The sequence below is a fragment of the Lipophrys pholis genome (genome assembly GCF_963383615.2).
Source record: "Lipophrys pholis genome assembly, chromosome: 12".
Classification (NCBI taxonomy): domain Eukaryota; kingdom Metazoa; phylum Chordata; class Actinopteri; order Blenniiformes; family Blenniidae; genus Lipophrys; species Lipophrys pholis.
The window spans coordinates 28,344,854-28,371,130 of NC_137641.1; the positions used below are offsets into that span (position 1 = coordinate 28,344,854).

At 40.8% G+C, this 26,277-nt stretch overlaps 1 protein-coding gene across 1 annotated transcript in view; it reads left to right on the top strand.

The window, feature by feature from the left end:
- The window catches only part of garnl3 (GTPase activating Rap/RanGAP domain like 3), an 84,134-nt gene extending 57,857 nt beyond the window's left edge, over window positions 1-26,277 (top strand). The window contains exons 12-31 of the mRNA XM_080476937.1: window positions 1,935-2,043; window positions 2,233-2,278; window positions 3,029-3,135; window positions 3,227-3,342; window positions 3,829-3,933; window positions 7,037-7,111; window positions 7,902-8,016; window positions 8,149-8,175; window positions 8,270-8,374; window positions 9,150-9,266; window positions 10,761-10,927; window positions 11,303-11,461; window positions 12,169-12,235; window positions 12,987-13,094; window positions 14,269-14,387; window positions 15,858-15,993; window positions 17,712-17,771; window positions 20,943-21,161; window positions 22,573-22,693; window positions 23,670-26,277. Of these exons, the coding sequence (XP_080333063.1) occupies window positions 1,935-2,043; window positions 2,233-2,278; window positions 3,029-3,135; window positions 3,227-3,342; window positions 3,829-3,933; window positions 7,037-7,111; window positions 7,902-8,016; window positions 8,149-8,175; window positions 8,270-8,374; window positions 9,150-9,266; window positions 10,761-10,927; window positions 11,303-11,461; window positions 12,169-12,235; window positions 12,987-13,094; window positions 14,269-14,387; window positions 15,858-15,993; window positions 17,712-17,771; window positions 20,943-21,161; window positions 22,573-22,693; window positions 23,670-23,835 (2,244 nt within the window). The 3' untranslated portion in view covers window positions 23,836-26,277. The remainder of the gene's footprint in view (window positions 1-1,934; window positions 2,044-2,232; window positions 2,279-3,028; window positions 3,136-3,226; window positions 3,343-3,828; window positions 3,934-7,036; window positions 7,112-7,901; window positions 8,017-8,148; window positions 8,176-8,269; window positions 8,375-9,149; window positions 9,267-10,760; window positions 10,928-11,302; window positions 11,462-12,168; window positions 12,236-12,986; window positions 13,095-14,268; window positions 14,388-15,857; window positions 15,994-17,711; window positions 17,772-20,942; window positions 21,162-22,572; window positions 22,694-23,669) is intronic.

Sequence of the window (26,277 nt, forward strand, 5' to 3'; positions counted from 1 at the left end):
TTCCACGGAGCCGCCGCAGAGCAGATCTGACACGTAATTGGATTTCTCCTTAAGATAAAAAAAAAAAAAAAAAAAAAAAGACTTTCTGCCGGTCAATAATGAGGAACAGTCTGTGCTTGTACTGCCAGACCCCCGCACACCTGAAGCCGACGGCGCTTCAGTCTAATTGCCGTTGTTAAATTCACTCTGTGAAACAAGGTGCTGGGTGCAGAAGAAAAATAAAAACAATTGTGATTATTTGGTGAAAATCAACGTTGAAGTCGCACCTCTGAACACAGAACAACAGATATATATAATGTTGTAATTGGACTGTGATTTTTGAGTGAGTTGGTTGAAGTAGAGCTGCAGTGGTTGGCCATTAGGCGGCGCGGTGGGGTAGTGGTTAGTTCTGCAGACTCGTAGAGAGGACACCTGGTTTCATTAAACTTAATGTTGAATATTGATCTTAGTTTTTGGGGGGCTTTTTCTGATAGGCTGGAGTTCCCGTCAGCAGCGTTTTATAAGCAAAGTCTGGATAAATCATTTAAACCTGTATGTGTGTGTCAGGAGTGTTCAGGCTGCGGTTCCTGTGAACCTCCACTCAGTAAAGTGGTAATTTAAAGGGGTCATTTTATGCAAAATTCACTTTCTAAAGGTTCTCCAGCAATACTAATCGTCTCCATTCCTGGAATGACGCCCCAGAAGTGAAGACAGTCTGTCCTCTCTCTCACTGGCTTGTTTCAGGTTTTAAAAAGTGTGTTGCTCCAACCAGCCAATCAGAAATCAAACCCTATATAGTGTCATCGGGGGTTTAGCCAATCACAATCAAGGTAGGCCCTCCCTTTGACTCCTCCCACAATTAGGCAGCTCTGCTCTGGCACATGGCCCCACGAGAGGAAGTACTTCATCCTCTTCCCAAGATGGGCATGTGTGGGCAGAGCCATTCCAGCTCACACAGACACAGCAGATTCTGAATGCAGCTCCTATGATCCAATATTCAACTGGAGGAAAATCAAGGAGAAGCTAGAAACTTTGAATACAAGGTTTTTGGACCAACGACACCATGTGGAAGAGTTGAAAAGCTGGATAATATGATGTCTTTACGATAAATGGATGTTTGGTTGCTCATTCGGATCAATTAGATTAATTATTCCTAACCAGGGAGGCCTGAAGATTCATGTTTTTGAGGTGCAAAACACTTTTTTAATGTGTTCAAAATAGGTGAGTCAGCATTTTATTCGCTTCTATCACAGAACTACTAATTTAACTGTTTGCATCGAAAGTGAAGAAGATTAATAAAAGAAGAACAGGTTTAAAAAAAAAAAATATTGTACCAAAAACGTTTCTTAAAATATGGCTTGATGGAAACGGTGGATGAAATTATTAGGGTCTCTCAAGAAAGAAAACTTTGCTATCACTGAATCAGACAGTAAAATCGTTTTTAAGCAAAGACGTGTAAAGAGTCAACACTTTTCTAGATCTACAATAAAGTTACAACAATAAGTTTGGACCGTTTAACAAAGAGGACATGAAGTTGCATAAATATGCTGTGAAGCGTAAAAAAGTTTTTTCAGTAACCAGTATGACTATAAATATGACTATTTCTGTTTTCTAAATATTCAAAATTAACATTATAATGCGACTTCATTAGCAATTTTAAAACTCACTTTAATTGTGTCGCCCAGTTAGGCCTGACTTGGTAAAGTGCACGTTTTATAAATGGAAGCTTACATTTGTTAAAGAATGTTAATTCATGACAACTACTGTTGATACGGGCTGGTTGATGTCAGTACAAACAAGTTAATTCATGGTTGAGTCACATAGTAACAGAGCTTTTTTTTTTTTTTTTTTTTTTTTAAATCTGGAAACAAAGGATTCGGACAATGCTATTGTTTCCATTTGAAAATATATTTTTAAATTTTTTTCACTTATTTGTTTCTCGTCTTCTCTGGCAGGTGGAGAGAAAGAGGCACATTGGAAATGACATTGTTACCATAGTATTCCAGGAAGGGGACGACGCGTCGTCGTCCTTCAAGCCGTCTATGATCCGATCGCACTTCACCCGTATCCTTCACACCGGCGGAGACTGTCGGGCAGATTAAGTGGCTGCTGGAGACGTGGGACATGTTCACATCGGCCGCTGCTGCCAATAAACAAAAAGCATGTCAGAACACACAAAAAAAAAAAAAAAAAATTATAATAATGCTAATGTGTCTCCTGCATCATCACTGATTCCTTCACTTTTACTTCCAGATATTTTTGCATTAGTTAGGTATAATAGCCAGAATGACAGTTACAGGTAGGTGGTTTTTGTTACCGCTGTGTAGTTTGCAAAGGAACCACTACTATTATCTTGCTTTGATTTTAGCCAATTACAAGTAAAAGTGCTTTTGTTAAAACCACTCAAGTAAAAGTACTTTTCCCCCAAAATCACTCATATTTAATTCCACCTTTCAGAACACAAGACAATTAATTCACAAAAAAAGGAAATTTTGAAAAAAAAAACAAGTGTGTTTGTGGAGTATATATGTATATATTTATATATATAAATAATTGTAATATTATTCATTATAATAAAAGCAATAATACAGCAATATATATGTGTATGTATGTATATTTGTATGAGTGTATATATATATATATATATATATATATATATATATATATAACTCTTGTTGTATTGTTGCTTTATATACTTTATACTGAATAATATTCCGATATTGTATCATATAATACAGATATTTTATATCTTTGAATATATTGTTATTTAAATATATCCAGCCGATGTATTATTGAAACACATTGGGTGTACATTAAAAGGTTTAAATATATACCTAAATATAAGCAAATTAATATACTTGAATACTAAAATACTCATACATAAAAACACCCTGGAATGTCACTTTATTCCAGTAATAAGTATTTAGTTTCACCTATGATATTCTGGAATGTAATGACCCTAAACATATGTTTTATGTCCCCTGACAGTTCCAGAATTCGTTGGATTTTCCACTAAATGATTGTGAGTAAAGGTTGTTTTGTGCTGCAGGTTGAAGATTTTCTCAGAGGAGAGCGTGCCGCTGTTCGGACCCCCTCTCCCGTCTCCGCCTGTATTTACTGATCACCACGAATTCAGGGACTTTTTACTCGTCAAACGTACGTGAGCGACGTCGAAGACGTCGGATGTGCCTTTTGAATTCCGCGCCGCCTGTGGTTTTCCCCACCGTCTCTGTGTCTCCCCGTACAGTAATCAATGGAGAGAAAGCCACACTGGAGACGCCGACGTTCGCCCAGAAGCGCCAGCGGACTCTGGACATGTTGATCCGCTCGCTCTACCAGGACCTCATGCCTGACCTGCACAAGGTAACGCCCGGGGAGGCCGCCGCCGCCGCCGCCGCCTCGCCACTTCAGCTGCTCTGCTGTGTTTGACTGCAGCTCTGCGCCACGCCGCCCTGATACTGCTGCAATGCCGACTCCCTCTCTCTCTCTCTCTCTCTCTCTCTCTCTCTCTCTCTCTCTCTCTCTCTCTCTCTCTCTCTCTCTCTCTCTCTCTCTCTCTCTCTCTCTCTCTCTCTCTCCACTCACTCCTTTCTTCTCTCCTTCCACTGGAGCCACTAACACTTCAAGCTGTGTTTCACTGCTGCTGTCCTCACCCCCCCCGCCCAGGGTTGGTCTCTAAGACCCCCTTTCTGCTTTCTCTTTTCTCCCTCCCTGCGTGTGTGTGTGTGTGTGTGTGTGTGTGTGTGTGTGTGTGTGTGTGTGTGTGTGTGTGTGTGTGTGTGTGTGTGTGTGTGTGTGTGTGTGTGTGTGTGTCACATTGTGTGTGTTTAGGTTCCCTTTTCTCCCCAGAACATGTTAAACAGACGATCCTTCAGCGACGTGCTGCCCGAGTCTCCCAAGTCTGCACGCAAGAAGGAAGAGGCACGGCAGGCTGAGTTTGTCCGAATAGGACAGGTAAAAAATCTTTTTTTTAAATAAATAAATAAATGGACGTGCAAAACAACACCAACCCGAGTAAACATGACGGCACACGAACAGGGATGGGAATTGATAAAAAAAAATTAAAAAAAATTATGATTCCACTTCTATTCCTGCTGGCTGGAATCGTTTGCAAAATTGACAAATGATTCCAAAGAATTGAATCACTGGGAACCGTTTTTTGATTTCCATCCCTACGTATGAAACTTAAATACACACAAACCAACTGTTAAATATTTCAACATTGACATTGTTTTTAAATCTGTTCATTTATATTCCTGTTTTGTTTTGTTTTTTCCTGTTAACTACTGATTCCATTCAGAGAATTCTATCTCATATTAAATGAGAGTTATCATGCCACCCCCCCATCCCTATGATACATATATATATATACTTATATATATGGATCATGTTGTGGCTCCTCAATGCTTTCTGATGGATTTAATATTGTTTTCTTAGAGGCCAATCAGCCTATAAAACTTGATAGAAGATTAATTCATAATTTATATACTACTATATTGATATTCTTGATTCTGTATCCAGAATATTATCTAGATCTCACCCTCCTTTGCATATTCTATGTGAGTCTGCCAAATCTGATCAAAATCCATCAACAAGTACAACTACTTCAGTAATGTCCTATGCCAGCAAATTACATATTAAAAAAGATGTTATTGACTCAAAAATTATAATTACACTATTGGCAAATTACAACATTGTTGACTTTATTATTTTTAAAATGGCCAAAATGGTTATGTTCTAGTCAGGTATTACGTTATTGGACATTATTACAAAACCTTCGGCTCGATACGCCACCGAGTGGCGAAAGCTTGTCGAGAACGATTCGCAAAAATATCACAAAATCGTCTTCAAGACAACAGCGCAACTTTTTTAATGTCCCGTTCGGCTCACCGTTTGAGGTTGGACTCATTTTATGTCAAACAGAAATATTACATTTTGCACCTTTAATGAACATGTAAAGTTAAAATGGGAATAAAAGTAGACAGCATAGCTTTGTCACAGATGGCGGGGGGATAATGTTTTACAGATTTCTGCTGCTCTAATCAGCTTTCCCGCTCGAGAGCACTTCAGGGTTCAGTTGTAATCAAGCACTTCATTCTCACTGAGATATAGCACTTAGATTTCACGTTCGTACAAAAAAAAACCAACCTAAAATCTGCAGGCATGGATGCACTTTAAACTAACACTTTATGATGATATTTCACTCATGATATTTCACTCATTATCTAAAAAAAAAAAAGTGTGAATTGTTAACTACTTCACTCAATTGATGATTATTTTAAGTTGATTAGATGAAACAAAATGGACACTTTTACCAACTTATTATCTTTTGCTAAGTATCGGATAGGATTGGCTCATTACTTTGGCCACCAACTAGAAAATAGTCTGGAAATATAAAAAGATTCCCTTTACTTCCATTTGAGCTTTAACCAACATTTTCAAACATTTGGAGTAAATGATATTCAACAATATGCAGAACAGTTAAAGATGCTTGGTGAAATTAATGATTGAGGGCCTGTTTACGTAGCAATGATTTAAGGTGCTTTTAGGTGTTAGTTTACACCACCGATATTTAAGTTTTTACTTATATTAAATATACTTGCGTGTTTGTATTGTACCGGCGTGCCTCTTCGCCTGGTCTCCCTCAAAATAGACTTTTATCTTAGACATTTTTATGAAGTTTAAATAAAATGGCAAAAGTTTTAAATTAGGATTAATTTGACCTATATACCATAACTATTACTTAATGAAGTAAATTTGGTCGGTCGATATTATAAATCATACGTAGGCTACGTGCAACGTCAAGTCTTCATTGGGCCGGTGAGAATTTTTGTTTAAAAAAAATAGTAATGCCAGAAAGAAGCTCAAATGATCACAAATAAATCAAATATCATTCCAGCATTCCATAAATATTGTACATTTCAGAGTATTTATCAGTTGCATGCGTTTTGAATCAGTAAGGCGACGCTCCCGCTATTTCATTTGCACTTTACTTCAAATTAGTAGTTTCAGTTGTCAACAGTTGTTAGTCATAATTTTGTTTTTGTGGCCTTCACTATGATCAAACTGCTGGAAATAACAAACAAAAAAGGCATTTGAAGCCGTTAGGTTGTCAAAGTTGGAAGCTTTTTGAAACAAATCTCTTGAACAAGAACAAAAGCAAACATGTCCAAGTACTTCTGCCGTTTCCCTTCTTTTCTTCTAACCTTTGCTCTTCGTGTCACTGGTTGTTTTCGTTTTCCGCCTTTTACATTCGCACAAAGCAGGAGCATCGACGCGTTGTGCTGTAATGGAACTTTTCTGAAACGCTGCTACTGTGCATGGACACCGTGGCCGCCACTGTTATAGTTTACACCATATGGTTCTCTGCTCATGTGTGTGTGTGTGGTTTTCATTACAAAAACTGCACCTCTCGTATGCCATGCTGTTTTTTTTTAACCCGTAAAACACTTTAAAGTTTGATTTGACACATGAAAAGTACATAGTTTTCAGCATTTCTGTCGTTTCCGTGTTTTCAAAATGTTGTCGCGTAAATCTGAAACTTTTACGAAGCGAAACTACAAATAATATACAATTTGACTTGAAACTTTGCCATTGCCATGGTTTTCTATTAATCTTTGTATATAATTTATATTATTTAGCAGCAGTCGGGTGTATTTTTTAAAACATTTACAACTGCTGTCCCCGTACTGGTTTTGCACTAGTTTTAAATAAGTGTGACTATTCCTCCTACTTTTTCATTTACGTTGTCACATTTTCTTCTTGGAAAATAAAAGGAGACACTATTGAAGGAAACCACGAGAGCTGTTTATAAGAATAAACATTTGAGAACTAAATACAGATTGAAAATCATTCTTTCCCATCCCGTGTATTCACTTCCAGTGAAGTGCTGCTTACACCTTCTTGCATCACTGTAAACAATCTACAAATAGCGTATACGATTAGCCACGTGGGAGCAGTTTTAATGCTGAATTCATACCGATGAAGACTCGTTCCAGCACCGAAGCGTCACAAGTATCTGCAGTTTGCGTCTCGCCTGATGTCGCCTCTCTTCCAGGCTCTGAAGCTGAAGACCATCGTGAGAGGAGACGCCCCGACCAGCCTCGTCACCACGGGCCTGTGCAGGAAAGAGGTGAGGGGTCGTTTACCTCTCAGTATTCCATCAGAGAAACTGAACATATCCAGAAATGTTCCAATCAGGAAACAGGCTGCATAGATTTATTCTTTGTTTTTGATGTTTACAAGACAGTAAATGAAGTCAGTCAGTGTTTTGAAGCAAAAGCAGTTTGGTATTTGGTTATAATATTGGTTATAATATTTGATAAAACCTAAGCACTACTTTTTGAGTGTCGTCATCCAATAGTTGATAAAAGTGAGCAGAGACAAAAAACACAGTTGCATCTCTTAAAACTGCAGAAAAATTGAAAATTATTGACAATTAAAATACATAAATTATTCACAATAAATTACAAAGTTTTGTGTACAATTTAATGATAAATTCAAAAGGGAATGTACTTTTTTTATTGTAATAATATTCCAATAAACAAATGAAACAACAAATGTGGTGCTTTGACCACGACATTAAAGTTTCATTATGTTTGTTATCTCAGAGTCCAGAACCATCATCGGAACATTATAGCTGTCAAAATTCAGGAAACGGCTGAAAAAGTCACATAGTTTATATACAGAATCTAATATTCAACTCTTTGGAAGAAAGTTAGGTGCTAAATATCTTTAATAGGATGTTTTTCATATATATACATATATATATATATTTTCCATAATTTTTTTTCTACTTGTACTCTTTTAGTCCTTTTCTAATTCAGATCCTGGGAACTTGAATAAATTCATCCTGTTACGCTTTCTTGTGTCTACTTGTTCAACCCAAGTGTAAATGAACTGTAATGTGTTGTCCGCTGCAGCCATGGGAGTCCCAGTCATTCTGCAGCACGTTCCCCTATGAGATCGTGTGCGCCGACTCGTGGGGTCAGTCCCTGCTGGCCGCCACCGACGCAGCAGGAGTCATGCTGCTTGACGGTAAGGTCATCCCAATCGACATGTCCGGCGCCCTCTAAAATAAAGCCACCCATCCATGCCCATTCAATACTCGTCCCAATGTCAAAGCCAACAGCTGACATGATGGTGATAATGATGCTGTCCGTGTTTCAGGCCCCGATCCAGCGCTGCCAGGCAGTGGTGAGTGACGCACCGTCGATATCCCTATCTGCTGTTTTTAATAATGCCCTGCTTGCCAGATATGCCCAGATAATTTTTTTGCGCTGCATTTCAGAGACTCAGACGCTGCCTCCGGTGCAGGTCTTCGACAGGACAATGGTGGTGAAGCAGATGCATGTTCTCGAGCCTCAGGACCTGCTTATCACCCGAGCTGACAAAGGTAGACTTCAGCCACAAGGAGAGGAGGACCCCCCCCCCCCCCCCCCCCCCCCCCCCCACGCCCTGCTCATCACACTCTGCCCCCATCCTTTATCACCCTCTCATTGACTCAGAATAGTATTTACAGCACCTCTCCTCCGTCAGTATCCCCATTACACTCCTATTATGTCATCTCTCTCTCTCTGTCGTTGAGTACATACTTAATATTTCCATTGTCACTGGTCCAGCGGACACATTGATCTTGCGCAGCGATCTAAGAAAGCTGACCAATAGAGACCTTTATCCATGGTATGGTAGGGGGTTGGGCGCGATGTGAGCAAGAAGCAAGTGCATGTGTGCTTATCCTGCAGGACCACATGTGGGAGACGGACTGACATGCAAGTGGAAACAGTGACATTATTAGGGAAATTCACTGTGTGTCAACAGACACCGGGGGGGGTTTGTCTCGTGCTCGCCCCAACCAGAGGAGCATCCAGTTAATCACCCTGGGGATGATTAGCTCGCCCTAATATTGACAAACAGGGTTCAGCTGGTTTTGATAGTGATTACGTGATGAAAGCACGAGCATTTGTCACGACTGTGTGTGGGCTTTGATAAAGCCCCTAAGAGCCCACACGCCTTAAGAAGCCTCCTCGTAATCCTCCTCCAGCGCGACACCATTGTCTGTTTGTGGGAGGCTGCTTTTAAAAAAGAGGGAGAGAGAGAGAGAGAGAGAGACACGGCAAATTAAGAGTAACCTTTGTGGAAAACAGAAGCGTCTTTTGTTTCGCTTCCAGGGAAGGATGCTCGGCTCTACGTGTTCAGGCTCAGCACGATGAAGAGAGGCCTGGAGGAGCGGCAGCTCGTCAGAAGCAAATGTGACAGCCGGGAGAACAAACTGGAGAAAACTAAAGGTACAAGGCATGCGGGAGTATACTGAGCATCGCACGCGCCCCGCACACTAATCCCAACAAACCAACAAGCAGAACACGTTGCAAGATATAATTTGAAACTTGAACGTTACTTTCAAGTTTGGCCGGAATTTTCTTGCTGGAATAGTAATAATGATAATAATAATAGAATCGGATGAAAACAAAGAAGAATTCTCAATGAACATGTCAAAACCAAGGTGGTTCTTTTAACCGTCATGGTGGATTTAACGAGTCAAACTATAAATCTACAGGATGATTTTAGCTTATCTTATTGAACGCAGCTTTAAAATCCTTTATTTGTAGGTAATGTTTGTTGAAAGTAAACAATTACACTTTTGGAATTACGAGTATGTTAAACCCAGATTCTCTTTTTCCCAATAAATTTTGCCAGTGTTAGTTTTTTTGGTTAGTAATTTCCAAGCGCACCAGTCTCTGTGGGGTTTGTTATTAATTATTGGATTGGGCAGGCTGGAGTGAGCTGGTTAGATTACAAATGATTTTAGCCGTGGCGACAGCAAAACACTAAGACGTCAAAGAAAGGACATCATGACTGCTTTCCGTTATTATTCAATGTATTTTCCCCAACTTTAAGTCACACCTGATAAAAAAAAATGCACCATGAAAAGGAAATTTATTTAGACGTGTCTTTACGTATAGCTCATCTGGAATGACTACGCAGTAGCCTAAAGAACAGAGGCCACACTAATATTATTGCATAACAACATACGTTACAGATGTTTCTTACTCTAATGACCTTTAGTTAAAATTTACTGCGTAGGGTTGTCAATAGAGTAGTGCTTTTTTTTGGGTGATATTGTAGCAGCATACTCTCGTCATACAGTGACATCTGGTGGTCCAACGTGGTAGGTACTGGTATGTTATGATATTAACATACAGCTAATAAAAAAAGTGACATTAATTGGAATTTTGATTTGGTATTTCTATTTCTTTCTCTTCTAAGGAAATATGATGTTTAGAAAAGATTGTAAGTTTAACTTTTTTTAATTATGCATCATTTGGTGACATTTAGAGGCCTTGAAAGTCTTTTTAAACCTATGAAATACCCACCTATATGGATTAGCTTTATACTTCAGCGAACATATTTCAAAATGGTTCTATTTCAATACACGTTTATTTTAAAGATATCTACCCACCTGCTTTGAATTTTAAGATTGTGGTGAAATTTTTATTGCCAGCTTACTTTGTAATCACCTGCATCCTGACGCGTTATCTGTTGATTAATACCTTTTATCCAGACAGAACGTGTCTAATCAGCTGGGAGTGTGACCTTAATCCGTGTCCTTCCTGTACTCACACTCACCATTTTGCCCAGCTGCTGGTGTCATGCCAGCTGTGCATTGATCTGTGGGATGATGCCAGGGAAAAGCACCTACAGCGTAACACATGTCCAATGTACTTTCCATCTCTCTCTCCCTCCCTCCCTCTCTCCCTCCCTCCATCTCTTCTTCGCACCAGGTTGTCATTTGTACTCCATCAACACCCACCACGGCTCGGAGTTGAGGATTGTAGCAGCCATCAGGAACAAACTTCTCCTCATTACCAGGAAACATCCACGATTCGAGGGCCTCAGCGCCGTCGCCCCAGGGGCGGACTCTCCGGTGGAGGAGTTTCAGTACATACGGGTACAACGAGATCTTTCATGATGAAGAGAAGGGGGGGAAAAAAATAAATGGAATAGTTAATAAGTTGGAGTCACATTGAGAGTTAAAAGAGAATTCGTCAGGAAGCAGTTCAGAATCTTGTCCGATTGGCTCTTTCTCAGAGTCCGTCAAGTCGAAAGAAGCAGACATGTTAATTATGGATTGACACAACAAACATTTCTATGTTAATCCCATTGGGTAAAAGAATCACAGTCATAATGCCACATTAGGATTTAATTGACTGAATTCCTTCCAAACCATTGTGGGAGCCGAAGAACCAAATGAAAACCTTAAATTTAGACCGGGAGGGTAATGATAAAACGGTGCTGATGTTATCGTGTATCATCCACCCATCAGGAGATCTGCTTGTGCGACCCGCCGGTGGTCATGGCCCTGGTGGACGGTCCGACGGGCGAGAACGACAATATGATCTGTGTGGCCTACAAACATCAGTTTGACCTGATCAATGAGAGCACTGGGGATGCCTACAGGCTACATCATGCAGACGCCAACAGGGTGAGAAGCAACCGCCCGACAGTTTGCATTTCAATGCCTCGTTGACCCGTAGAGATTGACTTGCCATTCATTTCGTGCAGACTTGCCATCGCCCTCACTGCTGCTTCTTCAACTCGAACCGTAACCCGACAGCAAAACACATTGTCACCACAAAATCTTTCAATTTCTTAGATAGACTTTCCATCCATGTCCCCATAATGACAAAAGTCCTCTTGAATCAATGTGTAAGCAGATTTAGGTCCCCACTAGGATAGAAGGACAAACCATAACACACACACATACACACACTCTCCCTGGTGGGTTTTTTTTCTCCGCCTCCATGTATTTTTAATGTGATGTTCATTGAAGCCGAGCAGAACTGAACCCTTCAATTGGCCCAGTTAGCGGCTGTGTTCACTTGCTGATTACCAGCCTGCTTACTGAATCAACACATTGTCATTCATGGCCACAAGCTGGAGGAGGAGGAGCGAGAGGAGAAGTGAATGAACAGACTGGAGGATGAACAGCTGTTCAGATAAAAAAACCTCCTGTTCTGCTTTGAACATTTCTTCTTTAAAATTACCACAATAACATTATCTTTTTTCTCTTTTATTATTGTCATCCTAAGGGTATTTGACCTGACATTATTGATTAAAAGCAGTTCCTCACATCTGACCTTTGGATCTCGGTGAGACGGTTTCTCTGAGCTGACTTGTCTTTGCCTGCAGGTAAATTTCGTTGCAGCCATTGATGTGTATGAAGACGGAGAGGCAGGTCTGCTGTTGTGTTACAACTGTGAGTCTCCTTTGGACTGTGACCATGTCAGATGTTATATGATTCAGGCCTCCCTCTCGCTCGGTTATCTTTTTTTCTTGACAGTGGAATAAAAAATCTTACCAAAGACTGCTCCAGTTTATGAACGATCCTGTGAAAATATGTACAAATGGGAAAGTCTAACGGAGGTCAAAGCCGCAGGAAAGATCTGTGGGTCATAAGGACCTTTGAAACACGTTTTTTCCATTTTAATTTTTGTGAAGAAATAGTGATTAATATTTAAAAAAAATATTAAGTAAAATAAGTTGAAATTTGGTTAAACTATACATGTTCCTCAGGTCATTTATTTTCAGTGTAATGAGGATTAATCAAACTCATCAAATCAGATTTTTTGTAAGAAACACAAGTGCAACAGTCACAGCAGTGGGACACAATGTAAAAAGACCTATGAGGAATTTATAAGCATCAAGCACCAAGCATGAGATGAGTTACTCTTCTTTTATTGCCTAAAGATTTTAAATGCTCTAACACACATATATATATATATATTTTTTATTTTTTAATTTTTTATTATTTAACATATTTCAGAAAATATACAACCAACTCATAAGCTTAAAATTCAAGAAAGTCTTTTTTTTTTTTTTGTTATTTTTCATGCCAGTACAATTAAGCGTAGATTTCCAAGTTCGACTTTGATTCCTTCTTAAAGACACTAAAAGGCATTGAAAACAAGACGAAACCCTTCATTCTCAATCTTATTCCTATTTTCCAGACGTCTGTTACTATAAGAAAGTCTGTCCGTTTAACGGCTCCACGCCGATGATCCAGTCCAACACCTCGGATTTCCACTTCAGCTGGAACCAGATGCCCAACGCCATCGGTAGGTTTTACCGCTGCGGCCGCGCCCTGCACACTCTGCTGGCCTGGCCGGAGCTTGCTGTCGCCATGGAAACACCATGTATAACCACAAGCATCCATCAGGCCCGTGTGTGTGTGTGTGTATGTGTGTATGTGTGTGGTCGTGAGTGTGGTCGTGCACGTTGTTATTAATGCAGGACATGGTGAAGAGAGAAAAAACACAAGTGGACATTCTGACCCTGTTGATTGCAGATCGCAGCTGCTCTGGGTTACTATGCATCCCATAATGTTTCTTTCACACAAACACTTACAAAGACACTATAGCATGCAGTACAGATTAATTAAGCACATATATCAAAATTGGTTGGGAAAAAAAGTGTATTTTTCTTAAATAATCCAAGTATTTGCATGAGAAAGTATGATTAGATAACCTGTACACTGTTGACTTTTCCATTATATTTCATCATCCATTCAAATTCAAACAAATGACTCTTGAACTTCACATCGTGTACTCAATAAATAAGTCAAGGTCAATATTCGGTTAACTGTTGAAACAACAGCATTTCTATCTAAGGAAACCAATGATGTCTTACTTTTTACACATAAGAAATACTACATTTGATACTAATGATCGACGTGTATGTATATAAAAATAGGAGGTCATTTCTTAAGATTTACTTTTTTACTAATCACATAGTAATCCCATGAATTACTTGAATTCTAAGTCTTTTTGGGTTCTATTAGGTGTTTCAGCCTTCTTTGAAGAACCAATAATCTACTTTTCCTTTGACCATTCCTTTGAAATACTGAAATGTCCAAACAATTATTATCCTCAAGGTCTTTCTCTATTTTTCTTTAGTAAACCAGCACCTCTCAGATAGTTTCTTTAAAGGATTCTTCTCAGAGTTTCCTTTCACCAGCGTCCTTCCCGCCGTGTCTCTCACCTCGTTGTACATTTCACAGAGACATCGAGAGAGAAAGAGAGTCTGGAGGACAGAAGCTCGGGCAGATTTCACACATGATGATCATCTAATGATGACATTTCAGAATGCCGTTGTGGCTGAAAATATTATTTTCAGTGAAGTAGTTTACAGTTTTAGTTTATTTTACCCCGTCAGACTCGGTCAAAGTAATCGGCGCAGCGACTTTCTTTCGATCACGGAATGTTTGTCTATGAGCTTGTGTTGCCTTTGCAGTTTGTGCATTTCCTTACATCCTGGCCTTCACAACGGACTCGATCGAGATCCGACTGGTGGTCAACGGCAACCTCGTGTACACAGCAGTGGTCCCAGAGCTGCAACTGACTTCTTCACGGGTCAGTATGATCAACTAGTTCAACACCGCGTGTTTGTCTTCCTTTTGAACATGAAAACGCTTTTGATGGATCGGTTGGCTGCTTTGTTGCTTGGACTTTGCATCCAGTACAACACCAAGAAATTAGATTTTTCTCCTTTTACGATTGACAAACATTATTAGTTTAGTTTTATTTAGACTCAGTGATCGTTTGTTCCTGTAAAACCACTTCTTTAATTTTTCTGCAGTAATTTGTGTTGGTAGCTCCTGGAAATCTCCCCCTTGTGCCATGTGTAAATCAAACCAATTTTAAAAAGTTAGAAATTTTTTCAAATGTCAATGATATATAAGATGGAAGAGTTTGGGACCCAGTACTGACCCCTGGGAGACGCCACAAGCAGTGTCCACTTTACATGAGGTAAAGTTTGACTGTTTCACAAACTGCTTCTTGTCCTTTAAGTAACTTTAAATAATACTCTGTTAAAAAACAAACTGCTTCCATGATTCCATATGTTTCCATTTCAGTTGCTTGCTTGCTTACTTGCTTGCTTGGTAGGCTGGTTAGTTAGTTAGTTGGTTGGTTGGTTAGTTGGTTGGTTGGTCGGTCGGTCAGTCGGTCGTTTGCTTGGTTGCTTGATTGGTGAGTGCCTGTTAAGTCGTTAAATTGGCCGGTCGATTGGTTAGTTGGTTTGTCTGTTGGTTGGTTGGTTGGTTGGTTGCTCAATTGTTTGTTTGGTTGCTTGATTGGTGGGTGCCCGGTTGGTTGGTTGGTTGGTTGGTTGGTTGGTTGGTTGGTCGGTTGGTCAGTTGCTTGGTTGGTCGGTTGCTTGATTGGTGAGTGCCCTGTCATTCGATTGGTTACTTGGTTTGTCAGTTGGTTGATTGGTTGGTTCGTCGGTTGCTTGATTGCTTGCTTGATTGTTGGTGAGTGCCCGGTTGGTCGGTCAGTTTGTCGGTTTGTTGGTTTGTCGGTCGGTCAGTTGCTTGGTTGCTTGATTGGTGAGTGCCCGGTTGGTTGGTTGGTCGGCCGGTCGGTCAGTTGGTCGGTTGGTCGGTTGGTCGGTTGGTTGGTTGGTTGGTTTCATGGATGGATGTATATTTATTTCCAGCATGGGGGTGAGAACAAAGGCATGAAAAAAATTCCAATTCAATTACAAATTGTTGGACAGTTGTCGATGTCTGTTACCACATAGTCCCTAACAAAGAAATGTATGATGTAAAGCACCTACCAGTCATAATTTGTTTATTTACACGTCTTACAAACCTATAGACTTAATTAAAGATAAATAATAAAAATGTGTCTGCTTAATGTAGTAATATCTTCCTTTGCTGTCGTTCTGTAAAACTGTAAGAATTTTGAAAGCACAAGCAGAGACGGTTTTCTGTATTTGTCTTTACTTTCTGCCTTTATCCTCTCTGTTGACATCATAATAACTTCTCTCCGTATTGATCTACTTCCTTCATCACTTCGCCTCTGTTGCTCCTCCCACAGTCGGACATTTATTTCGTTTCCTCGGCTCCGGTGAGCTCAGCCTCCAACTGCAGTTCCAGGGACACCAGTTCCCAGAGTTCCCCTCAGACGCCCACTGGCTACGAGATGCCCGTGTTCCCGTCGCCGCTCGGGGACGGTAAGAACCGATACGGGGGAAAAAAACACACCGGGGGATGTTTTATAATGCAGTTTTAATATTTAAGGTTTTTCGTATGTCAACATATCCCAGAGACCTGCTTGACTTCGGACGCTCTCCGAACCCCGAGCTCTACATTTACATAAACCTGTCTCAGCAGAGCGGCTCAATGAAGCGGCAGCCTTTTTCCCCCCCCAGTGCTGGAATCCCACAGTTTAATACAGTTTTATTTTTTCACTGAAAGACACTTAATTGCATTTATGTCCCTCATGAGTATTACCTCATCTTTTCTCACCGTGGAACCCTGACAGAGCTTAAACTTATGGCATCGCTGGCTATTCATTGTGTCCATTTTCCAACTTATAGCCTACATATATTGCAGTTTATTATCTTTTAGGTCACGACCTACTCGTATTGTTAGTGCAGTTTTCGAAACTGTAAATATCGGCTTCAGTTTTTTTAAATTCAAGATCAAAAGTTAACCCTGCACTAGCTTTGATGCTGCTGGAACACTGTGTGCAGTTTGCATGTTCTGTGTGTGTGTGTGTGTGTGTGTGTGTGTGTGTGTGTGTGTGTGTGTGTGTGTGTGTGTGTGTGTGTGTGTGTGTGTTTTCTCTGGGTACTCTATTCTTTAGCTGTGAGTGTGTGTTTGTCCTGTGATGGACCTCTCCAGGGTGTACACACACACACACACACACACTCAGGCACACACACTGTTAGCTGGGATCACGTCCTTCAATCCCGGTGACCCTGCTGTGTTTGGTGAAGCGATATAGAATGGATGGATGATGATAATAAACATGCTGACAAGAAAAAGCCCTTAAAAGTGTCTGGAGAGTGATTTCCATTCAGTACTTTATTGACCTGACATCTACAAAAGGTAGAAATTCAATTCGAAACGAGTGATGAATCTGCGTTCACGGGACAAAAACATGTCAGACCGTCATTAAGATGCACTGAATTTATACAAAAACAACACATTACCAAACAGGTAGTGTGCTGCTTGCACACATACCCCCCCCCCCCCCCCCCCCCCAACATTCAAGTGTCCGCGGGGGGGGGAGAACACCTTCAAGGATGATTGAGGATCAATATGAACCATCAAGCCCGCATTCATCATCCCCTCTTTCTTTTATTGTACATTTAGTCTCCCATCACCCCGTTCCTGACCTCCTCTGGATTCAACCAGCTGCTAATAGCACACAGGTTTTTGTGTTCATTGAGAGTCAACAGACTGATGGATGGCAGTGATCTCAGCTCCCCTTGCTGGACCTGCAGGGACACGCATGTATTTCTAAAGACCGCAGAGAAGAACAAAGCTTTTGGGGAGGACTGTTGTTAAAACGCTTGTGTACCTGCAGCTGCAGCGTCCCGCCCAGTCTTTCTCCTGAGGGGAGTGGGTATTTACAGGTCCCATTAACACTAACAGGGAGGAAGGTCTGGCTGACGCTGCTGCAATTAGCTGAGGACGGGATTTATGCTTTTAGGCTGCTTCAGGTAATCATCGCTCTCGGAGGGATTCTCATTTTCTCTCCCTTTTGTTTTACGCACATAACTCTGCCACACCAAGAGACCCAACGGAGGACCTGCTGCTGTGTGACTGAATGTGTGTGTGTGTTTTAGACAGGAAAATGTATGTGCCTGTGTGTGTGTGTGTGTGTGTGTATGTGTGTGTGTGCCGAGTCGGTGTAACCCCCTCTTCTTCATCCCTGGTTCAGATTCTATACGGATCCCGTATGGTACCAAGCTTTCCCTGTACATGTCTAAGGACGCCGAAGGTACTGCGGGATTCTGCCGCCCTCGCTCCATAAAAGCACTCATGATGCCGCCCCACTAACATGCACGTGTTTCACCCTGTCTGCTCCAAGGCGGCATGTTGACTTGAACGCTGGTTGAATGTTAAGTGAACATTATGTCTTCCCCACCCCACCCCCTCCCCCATCCCAACTAATTAAAACTTGAAAATCAGGGAAAAGGTGCAGAGTAAAAAAAATAAGAAATGATATTGTCAATCTAAAGGAGGAGGGATTTAAAGAGGAGGAGGAGGAGGTGTGTGAGGAAGGGGAGGCGCTGTGTACGAGCTGTGGTGGTGTTGGTGGTGGTGGTGGGGTGGGGTGGGGGGGTAAGGGGGAGAAGACACGTCTGCCGCAGCATGATTTACAGATTGCACTGTCGCCATGGAGACTTTTGTCAGCTCCTCTCTTCGATCCAAAGTGGTGGTCCAAACAGCGGTGCCACAGTCTGATGGTGGGAGGATGAAGAGGGGGAGGGATGAAGAAATGAAGGGGGGTGGGGTTGAAGGGCTGCTGACAAAAATCCCATCGTCTAACTGCCTGCCGTATCTGCTCCTCGGGGAGGTTTTCATGTGATGTAATCGCATGGAGTAATGTGAACAAGATGCTGCTGGCGATCAGCGTGATCCTCAAACCTGCAGCACAAAGCTGCAGTTTGTCTTCAATTAGAACCCGGCGTGATAGAGTGAGACACTTCCTCCTGGTCCAGACATGCATGTGGAATATATCAATCAATGATTATATATTCAAAACAAACTGCATGCTTTGTTGTTTTTTTTTTTTTTTTTTTTTTTGTATTCTCTGTGACGGTACAGGTACGTGACTGCGGGTCTGTAGCGGCACTAACATCGGCAGCAGACTCTCTGGGTTGTTTTTTGTTTTTTTTCCCTTCCGTGGCTCTTTACTCTCCACTCACCTGCTGACATCTCAAATGAGACAGTCCTCTTCTGTGCAGCCCGGCTTCCGCTTTGATTCGTTCTCGCCCTTGCGTTATTACCGCCTCAACCGAGCCCAACACCGCCCCCTGGTGGACACGCCCGGACGCTGCAGGCCGGCTCGCCGCGGCTTCGCGAGGCGGACTGGCTCATTTGAAACACTCACAAGCATCCATTTCACATCTTTATAGTCGTTCCTCTGTGATAAATCATCTGCTGTAAATAACCGCTGAAGAGTTATGTTGCATTAACTCAGTGGCGTAAGGATAATTAATTTCTACATCGAGTATTGTTCCCATAAATGAGACTATTAATCACTTCGCAGTGGCTTCCTTTCATGATAAAAGTGTGATTCTGTTGGAGAAACTTTAGTTTGGGTTTCAATCGAGGCCAGTTTTCACATTTAAGATGTGTTAAAACGTCACACAGGACAAAATCTTTGTTTAATAGGCTTCGCTGTTTCTGGTTTATTTACTAACGGACATACAGGTGAGCCTTTTTCTCTAGTGACGTAGCATTATCATACCATGATGGTAAATTAGTAAAAAAAACACCCTCAAACATTTAGAAATGTCAAGTTTTTCAGCTGGAAGAAACACAAAAATGCTCTCACCAACCAGTATCTGGAGTAATCTGATTATTCAAGTGATCAGCATAATGCAATATGATTTATAAGATAACAAAACTTATCTGATTATGAGAAATTGGATAAAGACGCCTTTGCTTTCAACCTTATACATTTTTACATTAGTGAAATTAAAACCGTCGACACAACTAAGACTATTCATAAAAGACCGGATGTTTAGAAAAATAACATAGAAGTTAAGTTGTAGTTCTCTACATCTACAAATAACGAAAGAAATCTGATAATTGACTGAAACAGGTAAATCAATGGTTTTCTTTAAGTTACTGTATTTCTTCGATGCGTATGGGCACGTCATCCAATTAATATAATAATATAGTCACTGTGAGTTATTGGTCTTTTATCGTCACGTAAACAGGCTCAGATTTAGAAAAAGGTTTAGAAAAAATCAAAAGGTGACATTTTTCCATAAACATATATTGAATAAAATTTTTGTGATGTACTTGCACTTGGAGTTGTAGTTAATGAAAGCTTTCATTTTTCTAATCTGGCCCACTGAAAATCAGATTTGGCTGCATGCGTTTATCATTATTTGATTAAAAGATGGAATTTAGTTTGCATTATTCAAAATGAGCCTTTAAGTTGTGGTTTAAGGTTTGTTTATCTGCCTGTATGGTGCATGAGAGCAAGCCTCGAATGCATCACGGGACAAAAATAAGGGGGTGTCAAACATAAGGCCCGTGGACCAAAACAGGCCTACAAGAAGCTCTAATCCGGCCGCCGAACCTTTTAGAAAATTAGGAAAATTTCAAATAAAACATGGAAAATTCAACAATAGAAGTCTTTTTAGGCATTTTGCACCAGAAAGTATCATTAAAATTGGCTTCATGTTTAGATTGTAGTCATTTATTGACATTTTCATCACGTATACTCCACAACAAAGAAAACATTTAAAATAATGTAATTTAAAGGTGGTGTGGTAGTAATAGTGTTTGTAACAACCAAGTAATGGATGAATAAAATACAGAGTTTACACATTGCAGGCAAAAATACTGTTGAGATTTTTCTGAAAATCGTATTCAAAAGAACTCTGAAAAGTGTATAAAAGAAGCCGAACGGCCTCAACGTCCTCACACTAACATTGTTCTCCCGCTTCTGATTTCAGCGTTAAATTATTAAAGCGAAGCTCCAACTCCCGCGACTTCCCGCTTTAACGTCACGCCGGTGATACGTTCGCATCAATACCTTCACTTTCAACCTCCAGCCGGACTAAAAATAAAACGCATTCGAGGCGTGATGTTCGTTAGTTGCAGTCAAATGTCTCAAAAGACTCGGTACGCGTTAAATATATATAACTTTTTGTCGGTAATGAGCTAAAAGTTGCAAGCAAAAAAAAAAAAAAAAAGGCATGGGAGTGCTTCAGGCCATTAGTTTCATCCATATTTCATTAGCTGCCACTCGTTCGTCTCCTTTTATATGTGTCTTTTGCTTTTTTTTCAACTTCTGCTTTATGCCTGCTCCTGTTGTCTGTCTTTACGTCCCTGGTTCCTCACTGCTTTCTCCTCCTCCTCCTCCTCCTCCTCCTCCTCTTCCTCCTCTTCCTCCTCCTCCTCCTCTCTCCGGGGTTCTCGTTCCCAGGCGAAGCGGCATGTAAGCACATCTTCAAGATCCCGCTGTGTAACTTGGTGGGCCGCAGCATCGAGCGGCCGCTGAAGTCGCCCCTGGTCAACAAGGTGCTGACGACGCCGGCCCCCGCCATGGTGCCCCCGGCGCCGCTCATCTCCGCCACGCACTCGCTCTCCTTGTCCCGCATGGAGATCAAAGAGATCGCCAGCCGCACGAGGAAGGAGCTGCTGGGTAAAGTCTGGGATTTTTTTAACGCCCCAATAACTCGTTTCCAGGATCTTTGGTCTTTTTTGAAAATAAATCTAATTTGTTCCAGTATAAACCTCAAACAGTTTGGTTTTTTTAATTAATGAAAGATCCTGGATATTTTGATATTAGTTTTTCGTCAGTGTCTCTGCAAAGTGTGTTTCTCTTCATATTTAAATTTTGCTTTGGTTTGAAATTCTTTATTTCAATCAAAGGTTAAAATAAAAGTAAACAGTCTTAGTAACAAAAACTTAGCAGAAGAGATTTACTCTTATTATATCTGCCCCTGAGTTGCCTTTCAATACCTTTACACAATGTTCAACATTCTAAATATTCACAGATTTTAAAGCATGTACTATGTACAGTATTTACAATATACACAAAAAAATAACACACACAATAAAAAAAAGAAAGATAACAATAATTTTTCATGTTTGATCCAATCAGAATATCTCATATTACTTAAATTCAACTCTCATTTTCTTTGTCAGATTTGTTGAAACTATGTTTTTAATTACATGCGTGTCTCGTTTACACAACAACGGTGCTCGGAGACACTGAAAATGCAACTTTTTGAAAACTAAAATGTTTGTCGCGCATTGTTCTCTGTATGTGTGGTTTCATGTCAAAAACTATCAACAGCACCCTCTAGTGGCCTAACGTGAAAACGACATAATTTTTTACGAGTCTCCGTATAAACAATCATTTTCAAAATGTTGCCATGGAAACGTGTAGCGATGCATATACACTTGAAGCATTGTCGAGTAAATGGGAGAGTACCATTGACTTGGTGTTAGCGCCAACAACATAAAAAAAAAAAAATAATAAAATAACTTTTTAACTCACAGTAAAGCCCAAAGCCTTTTAAAATACTACAGGTTTTTATTCAAATATAATGTACAAGACAAAACGTATAGACTAGAATATTTCAGATAAAATTTTGTGTGTGCCGCTCGCTGCTGAAAAGGAAGTAGCAGCAAAATCATTTTCACTCAAATCCCATCCGCCTTGAATGGAATCTTTCCACTTTTTCTTTTTTCCGCAGTCATAGCACACTATTCCTGGACGCGTAAATACTCTCCCACCGCGCCAAAAATCCGTCGGAATAAAAGGATTAAAATCAAACCTTCGCCTAGTATAGTAATATTTGCACGTTGTCTCTTAAAGAGACAGGCCCACAGAATTATTGAGAAAAAGAAAAAGTAGATTTTGACCGAATACAAGACAAACCAGCCTCAACTAATCAGTCGACAAAGAGTCAAGCAGAGATTATCACTCAGCGTGAAGTTTCACTCCTAAATGAAAAAATAAAATGTTTCTTCAGACCCTTTTCATGACTTTTCAGTATAAGAGTTTCTTCCCCGTTATTAAACGTCGGTCCGTTTGCTGCTTGAAGGTCTCACGGAGGAGCCAAGTGGGAAACCCGACAGCGGATCAGTCAAACACAGAAAGATGAGCAAGAAGAACACTGAGGAGGAGCCCAGAGGACGAGCGCTGACGTCCACCAACAGTGACGGGTGAGACGGACGGAATTCAGTCACCTTTTAAAGAACGTAGAAAGAAAATGTTTCAACATTATGCACTTTTATTTACTACCGCAGCTCAAACAACATGGCCAAATAGACATATAGACAAAACACACTGACACGTATAAAACATGACAAGACCTTCTGTTATGTCCATGAAATTGACATGTGTCATAAATACATACAAAAAAATATTCATAGTGAAAATGAGTTCAACATTTAACATCTTTTTATATATATTATTTTTTTGTTAATCAAATGTGAGATACTTAAATCAACCATTCGGTGGAATTTTCTCATTTAGTAAAAACAAAAGAAAAAGCATTGGGCATCAATGCAATGATTTTATTTGTACAAGTAGTTGTTTTTTATAGTTCAAACTGAGAAGTGTATTGTTTGAATGAATGATTTAAAAACATAACACAAGCAATATAAATTGCAAAAAAAAAAGAAATGTTCGTCAATTATATATATATACTCAGCTTGTAGACTTGTTAACAAATAACAAAAAAAAATTCCTATTAAATATGTGTATTAGAACAAAAAAGTTATAATTGACAGAAAAAAACATTTTTTTTAATAGTAAATACAGACGTAGTTTTTAATTGATATATGTTTATAGTCGAAGCTTCTGGTTTTCCAGTTTTTCAAGATTCATTTTCCAATAATGTTCCTACCTTCCAACCAAAATATCCTCCATAAAAACAACATTTCTTGCCTCCCTTTTTACCGAGGCCAAAACAAAAACATCAAATTTGTTTTTCACTTTGCTTCCTTGCATCGGATTCCTTTTACAACACTGCCATCTGCTGGATGTCATGTGAATTGCATACAGTGAGCATTTAGCCAGAAGAGCCGTTTTAACGGAGTCTGTCATGGTAATTCCACAAACTATTCACGGGTTCCGGCACTAATGAAAGAGTTGATTGTTGTCAGCGTTTGACGTCGTCCCTTCCGTGCGCGGCAGGTTAGTTTCCGAGTCGTCGGAGGCAGAACTGGACATCCAGCTGCACTGCGCGTCCACCTCGGAGGCCGAGCCGGAGAAGGTGGTGCTGTGTGCGGAGAGTCCGGCCCTGGCCAGCGCGTTCGGACTCTCCACGTCCTTCGAAGAAGACGTCCTGGACCTAAAGTGAAGACAATCCCAGTGTGCACTTCTCTGCCCCGCCCGCTCCCGTACTCCCACCGCTCCTCTGTTGTTTGCTTTCATTCCACTTTTTTATTTTGATTTATTATTTTTTTTGTTCTGTTTCTATCTTGGGTTTCCGTGTGTTGCAAACGGGAGTGAGGAACGTGTGTGTGTGTGTGTGTGTGTGTGTGTGTGTGTGTGTGTGTGTGTGTGTGTGTGTGTGTGTGTGTGTGTGTGTGTGTGCGTGTGTGTAACCCAAAGAGGCAGACGAGGTCGCGTGTGAGACGCGTTGGAAAGTCCATCCCAGATCCACGCGGTGAATGTAAACCTGCACGCCGAGGCGTCCCAGAGATCTCCGCGCTCACCGCCCCCCCCCCGCCCCCCCCCTCCGAAGCCGCCTTCCCGTCCGATATGTGTCGTATATTGACGTGATTATTTCCGATCACTCTCAGATGTTGTATGATATGCATATGTGTGTGTACATCTGTTCATACATGACACCGCAACGCGGCAGCAGGCGACCCCCCTGGCTCGCGATGCATATTTATAGATATATTATTGAAGAAGAAAGAAGAAAGAAAAAAAAAAAGACAATTTTATTCCCATATTTAGTCGAGGTATGATGTTTTCCGCTCTCTGCACCTTCTCAATCCTCACTCACAGCAAACAGGCAGACAGGGCTGGAGGCAACGTCTCCCACAAGTGCCATTTCCCAGCGTCTCCTCCATCCAACCCGACCTCTTCCGGCCACCGGATCCTGGTGTCTGACAGTAGCAGCCATGATTGTAGTCCGGGTTTCGATTCACCTCGGCTTTACAACGGCGAACTCACAGCTTCGGTGTGTTTGAGTGAATCCCGCTCGCCGGAGGCTCTCCATCTCTCACACGGCAGCCACACGCGTGCCGCCCACCATTTTACACGAGAACGTCATTACAGTAGTGGAACGACTGTAAGCAGAGCCGCAAAATCAGGAGTTAAAATGACAGATTTTAAGTTAATTAGGATATTTTAGGAAATAAAAAAGACGTAGAATTAGTCTGGGTTGTATCAGGAAAGTGCAAAAGTGAACCAAGAAGGTAGAAAATTATCTAAAATAGAGCTTTTGTACGTTATGAGCCGCAACTGCGACTGTCTGATGCAACACGTGATTTAGGTCCACGTTAAGCTTTTAGCAGATCAGGTTTTATTGTATTTTAATCAGGTAGATGTACAACCGTCTCACACGGTTAATGTGGGACTCTTTCGTGGAGTAAAACCTAAACTATAATACTAGTTTGAATTGTAAAACGTTGATTAAAAACACATTTGCACTATGAATTAAAAACCTTTCCCTTCGGTGGCAGATGTAAAATGAGTCAAATATGTGACTTGTGGCCCAAAACTAGCCACACTAGTTTGGTTGAATCTGGCTCAGGGTGATTTTACATGGAGTCAAAATGACTCACATTTATGCAAATTTTTTTTTTTTTAATAAATCCAAATAAAGAATCTCCGGATCCTAGTTTGTCTGCTGCAGGAGCTTCGGACTGTTTGAGGAAGTCAACGGTCCCAATTCCCTCCTATGAACTGAACATTAAATAGAGCCGGTCCTTGTGAACGCAGCACTAAAGAGTAGCACTTATCTCTCCCGAAATAGGTTTCGAATTAAATCCACACTGTTTGGTGAGTTTGTGAAAATGTGCGTCGGCCCTGGAGAGGACTTCAGCTCCTCCACGCTTCGTTTAGCAAGAAGTTTTAAAGGCGTCATTAATTACAGGTTTAAATTTTTAGAGGTTAATTAGGCTGTTTTCCGTTAATCCACGAAATATGATCGAAAGTCCTCCTGTGCACCAGTGTGAACACGAACCCTGACAGGTTAAAGAGCTCCAGCAGGGTTCAGGGTTTGTTTTTTTTTTTGCTGGTGTGGCGATGAGAGCGCCTCCCGGTGGTGGCTTCACAAACCTGCAGCCTTTGACTCTTTGCATGAGCCTCCTCTTCCCACGCCTCTCTCTCTCTCTCTCTCTCTCTCTCTCTCTCTCTCTCTCTCTCTCTCTCTCTCTCTCTCTCTCTCCTCTGTTCATCCGCCTGCCTCAGCAACACCAGAACTCAACTCAGACAAAAGGGAAGACGGAGGAGGATTTTTACAAAGAGGCTTTTTTCGTGTTTCTTATACTCTGAATGATGGAGGGCGAAACTCTGCGTCTCTCCTCTCGCTCCTGTACTTCTGTCTGATGCTCTTCTTTCTCTCTTTTTTTTTTTTTTCTACCTCCCGTCTTGGCATTTTTCATGGTTTATATTTGTTTTCTTTCTTTTTCTTTCTTTTTTTTTTTTTTTGTATTTAAATCTATATTTACTGTTTAGACTGTTGCTGAACCTCTCTGTGATATCAAAATGGAAAAAAAAAAAAAATTACAAAAAAAACACCAAGTGTCTTAAAATATTGTATCGCCATCGTTTTTAATGCCAAGTA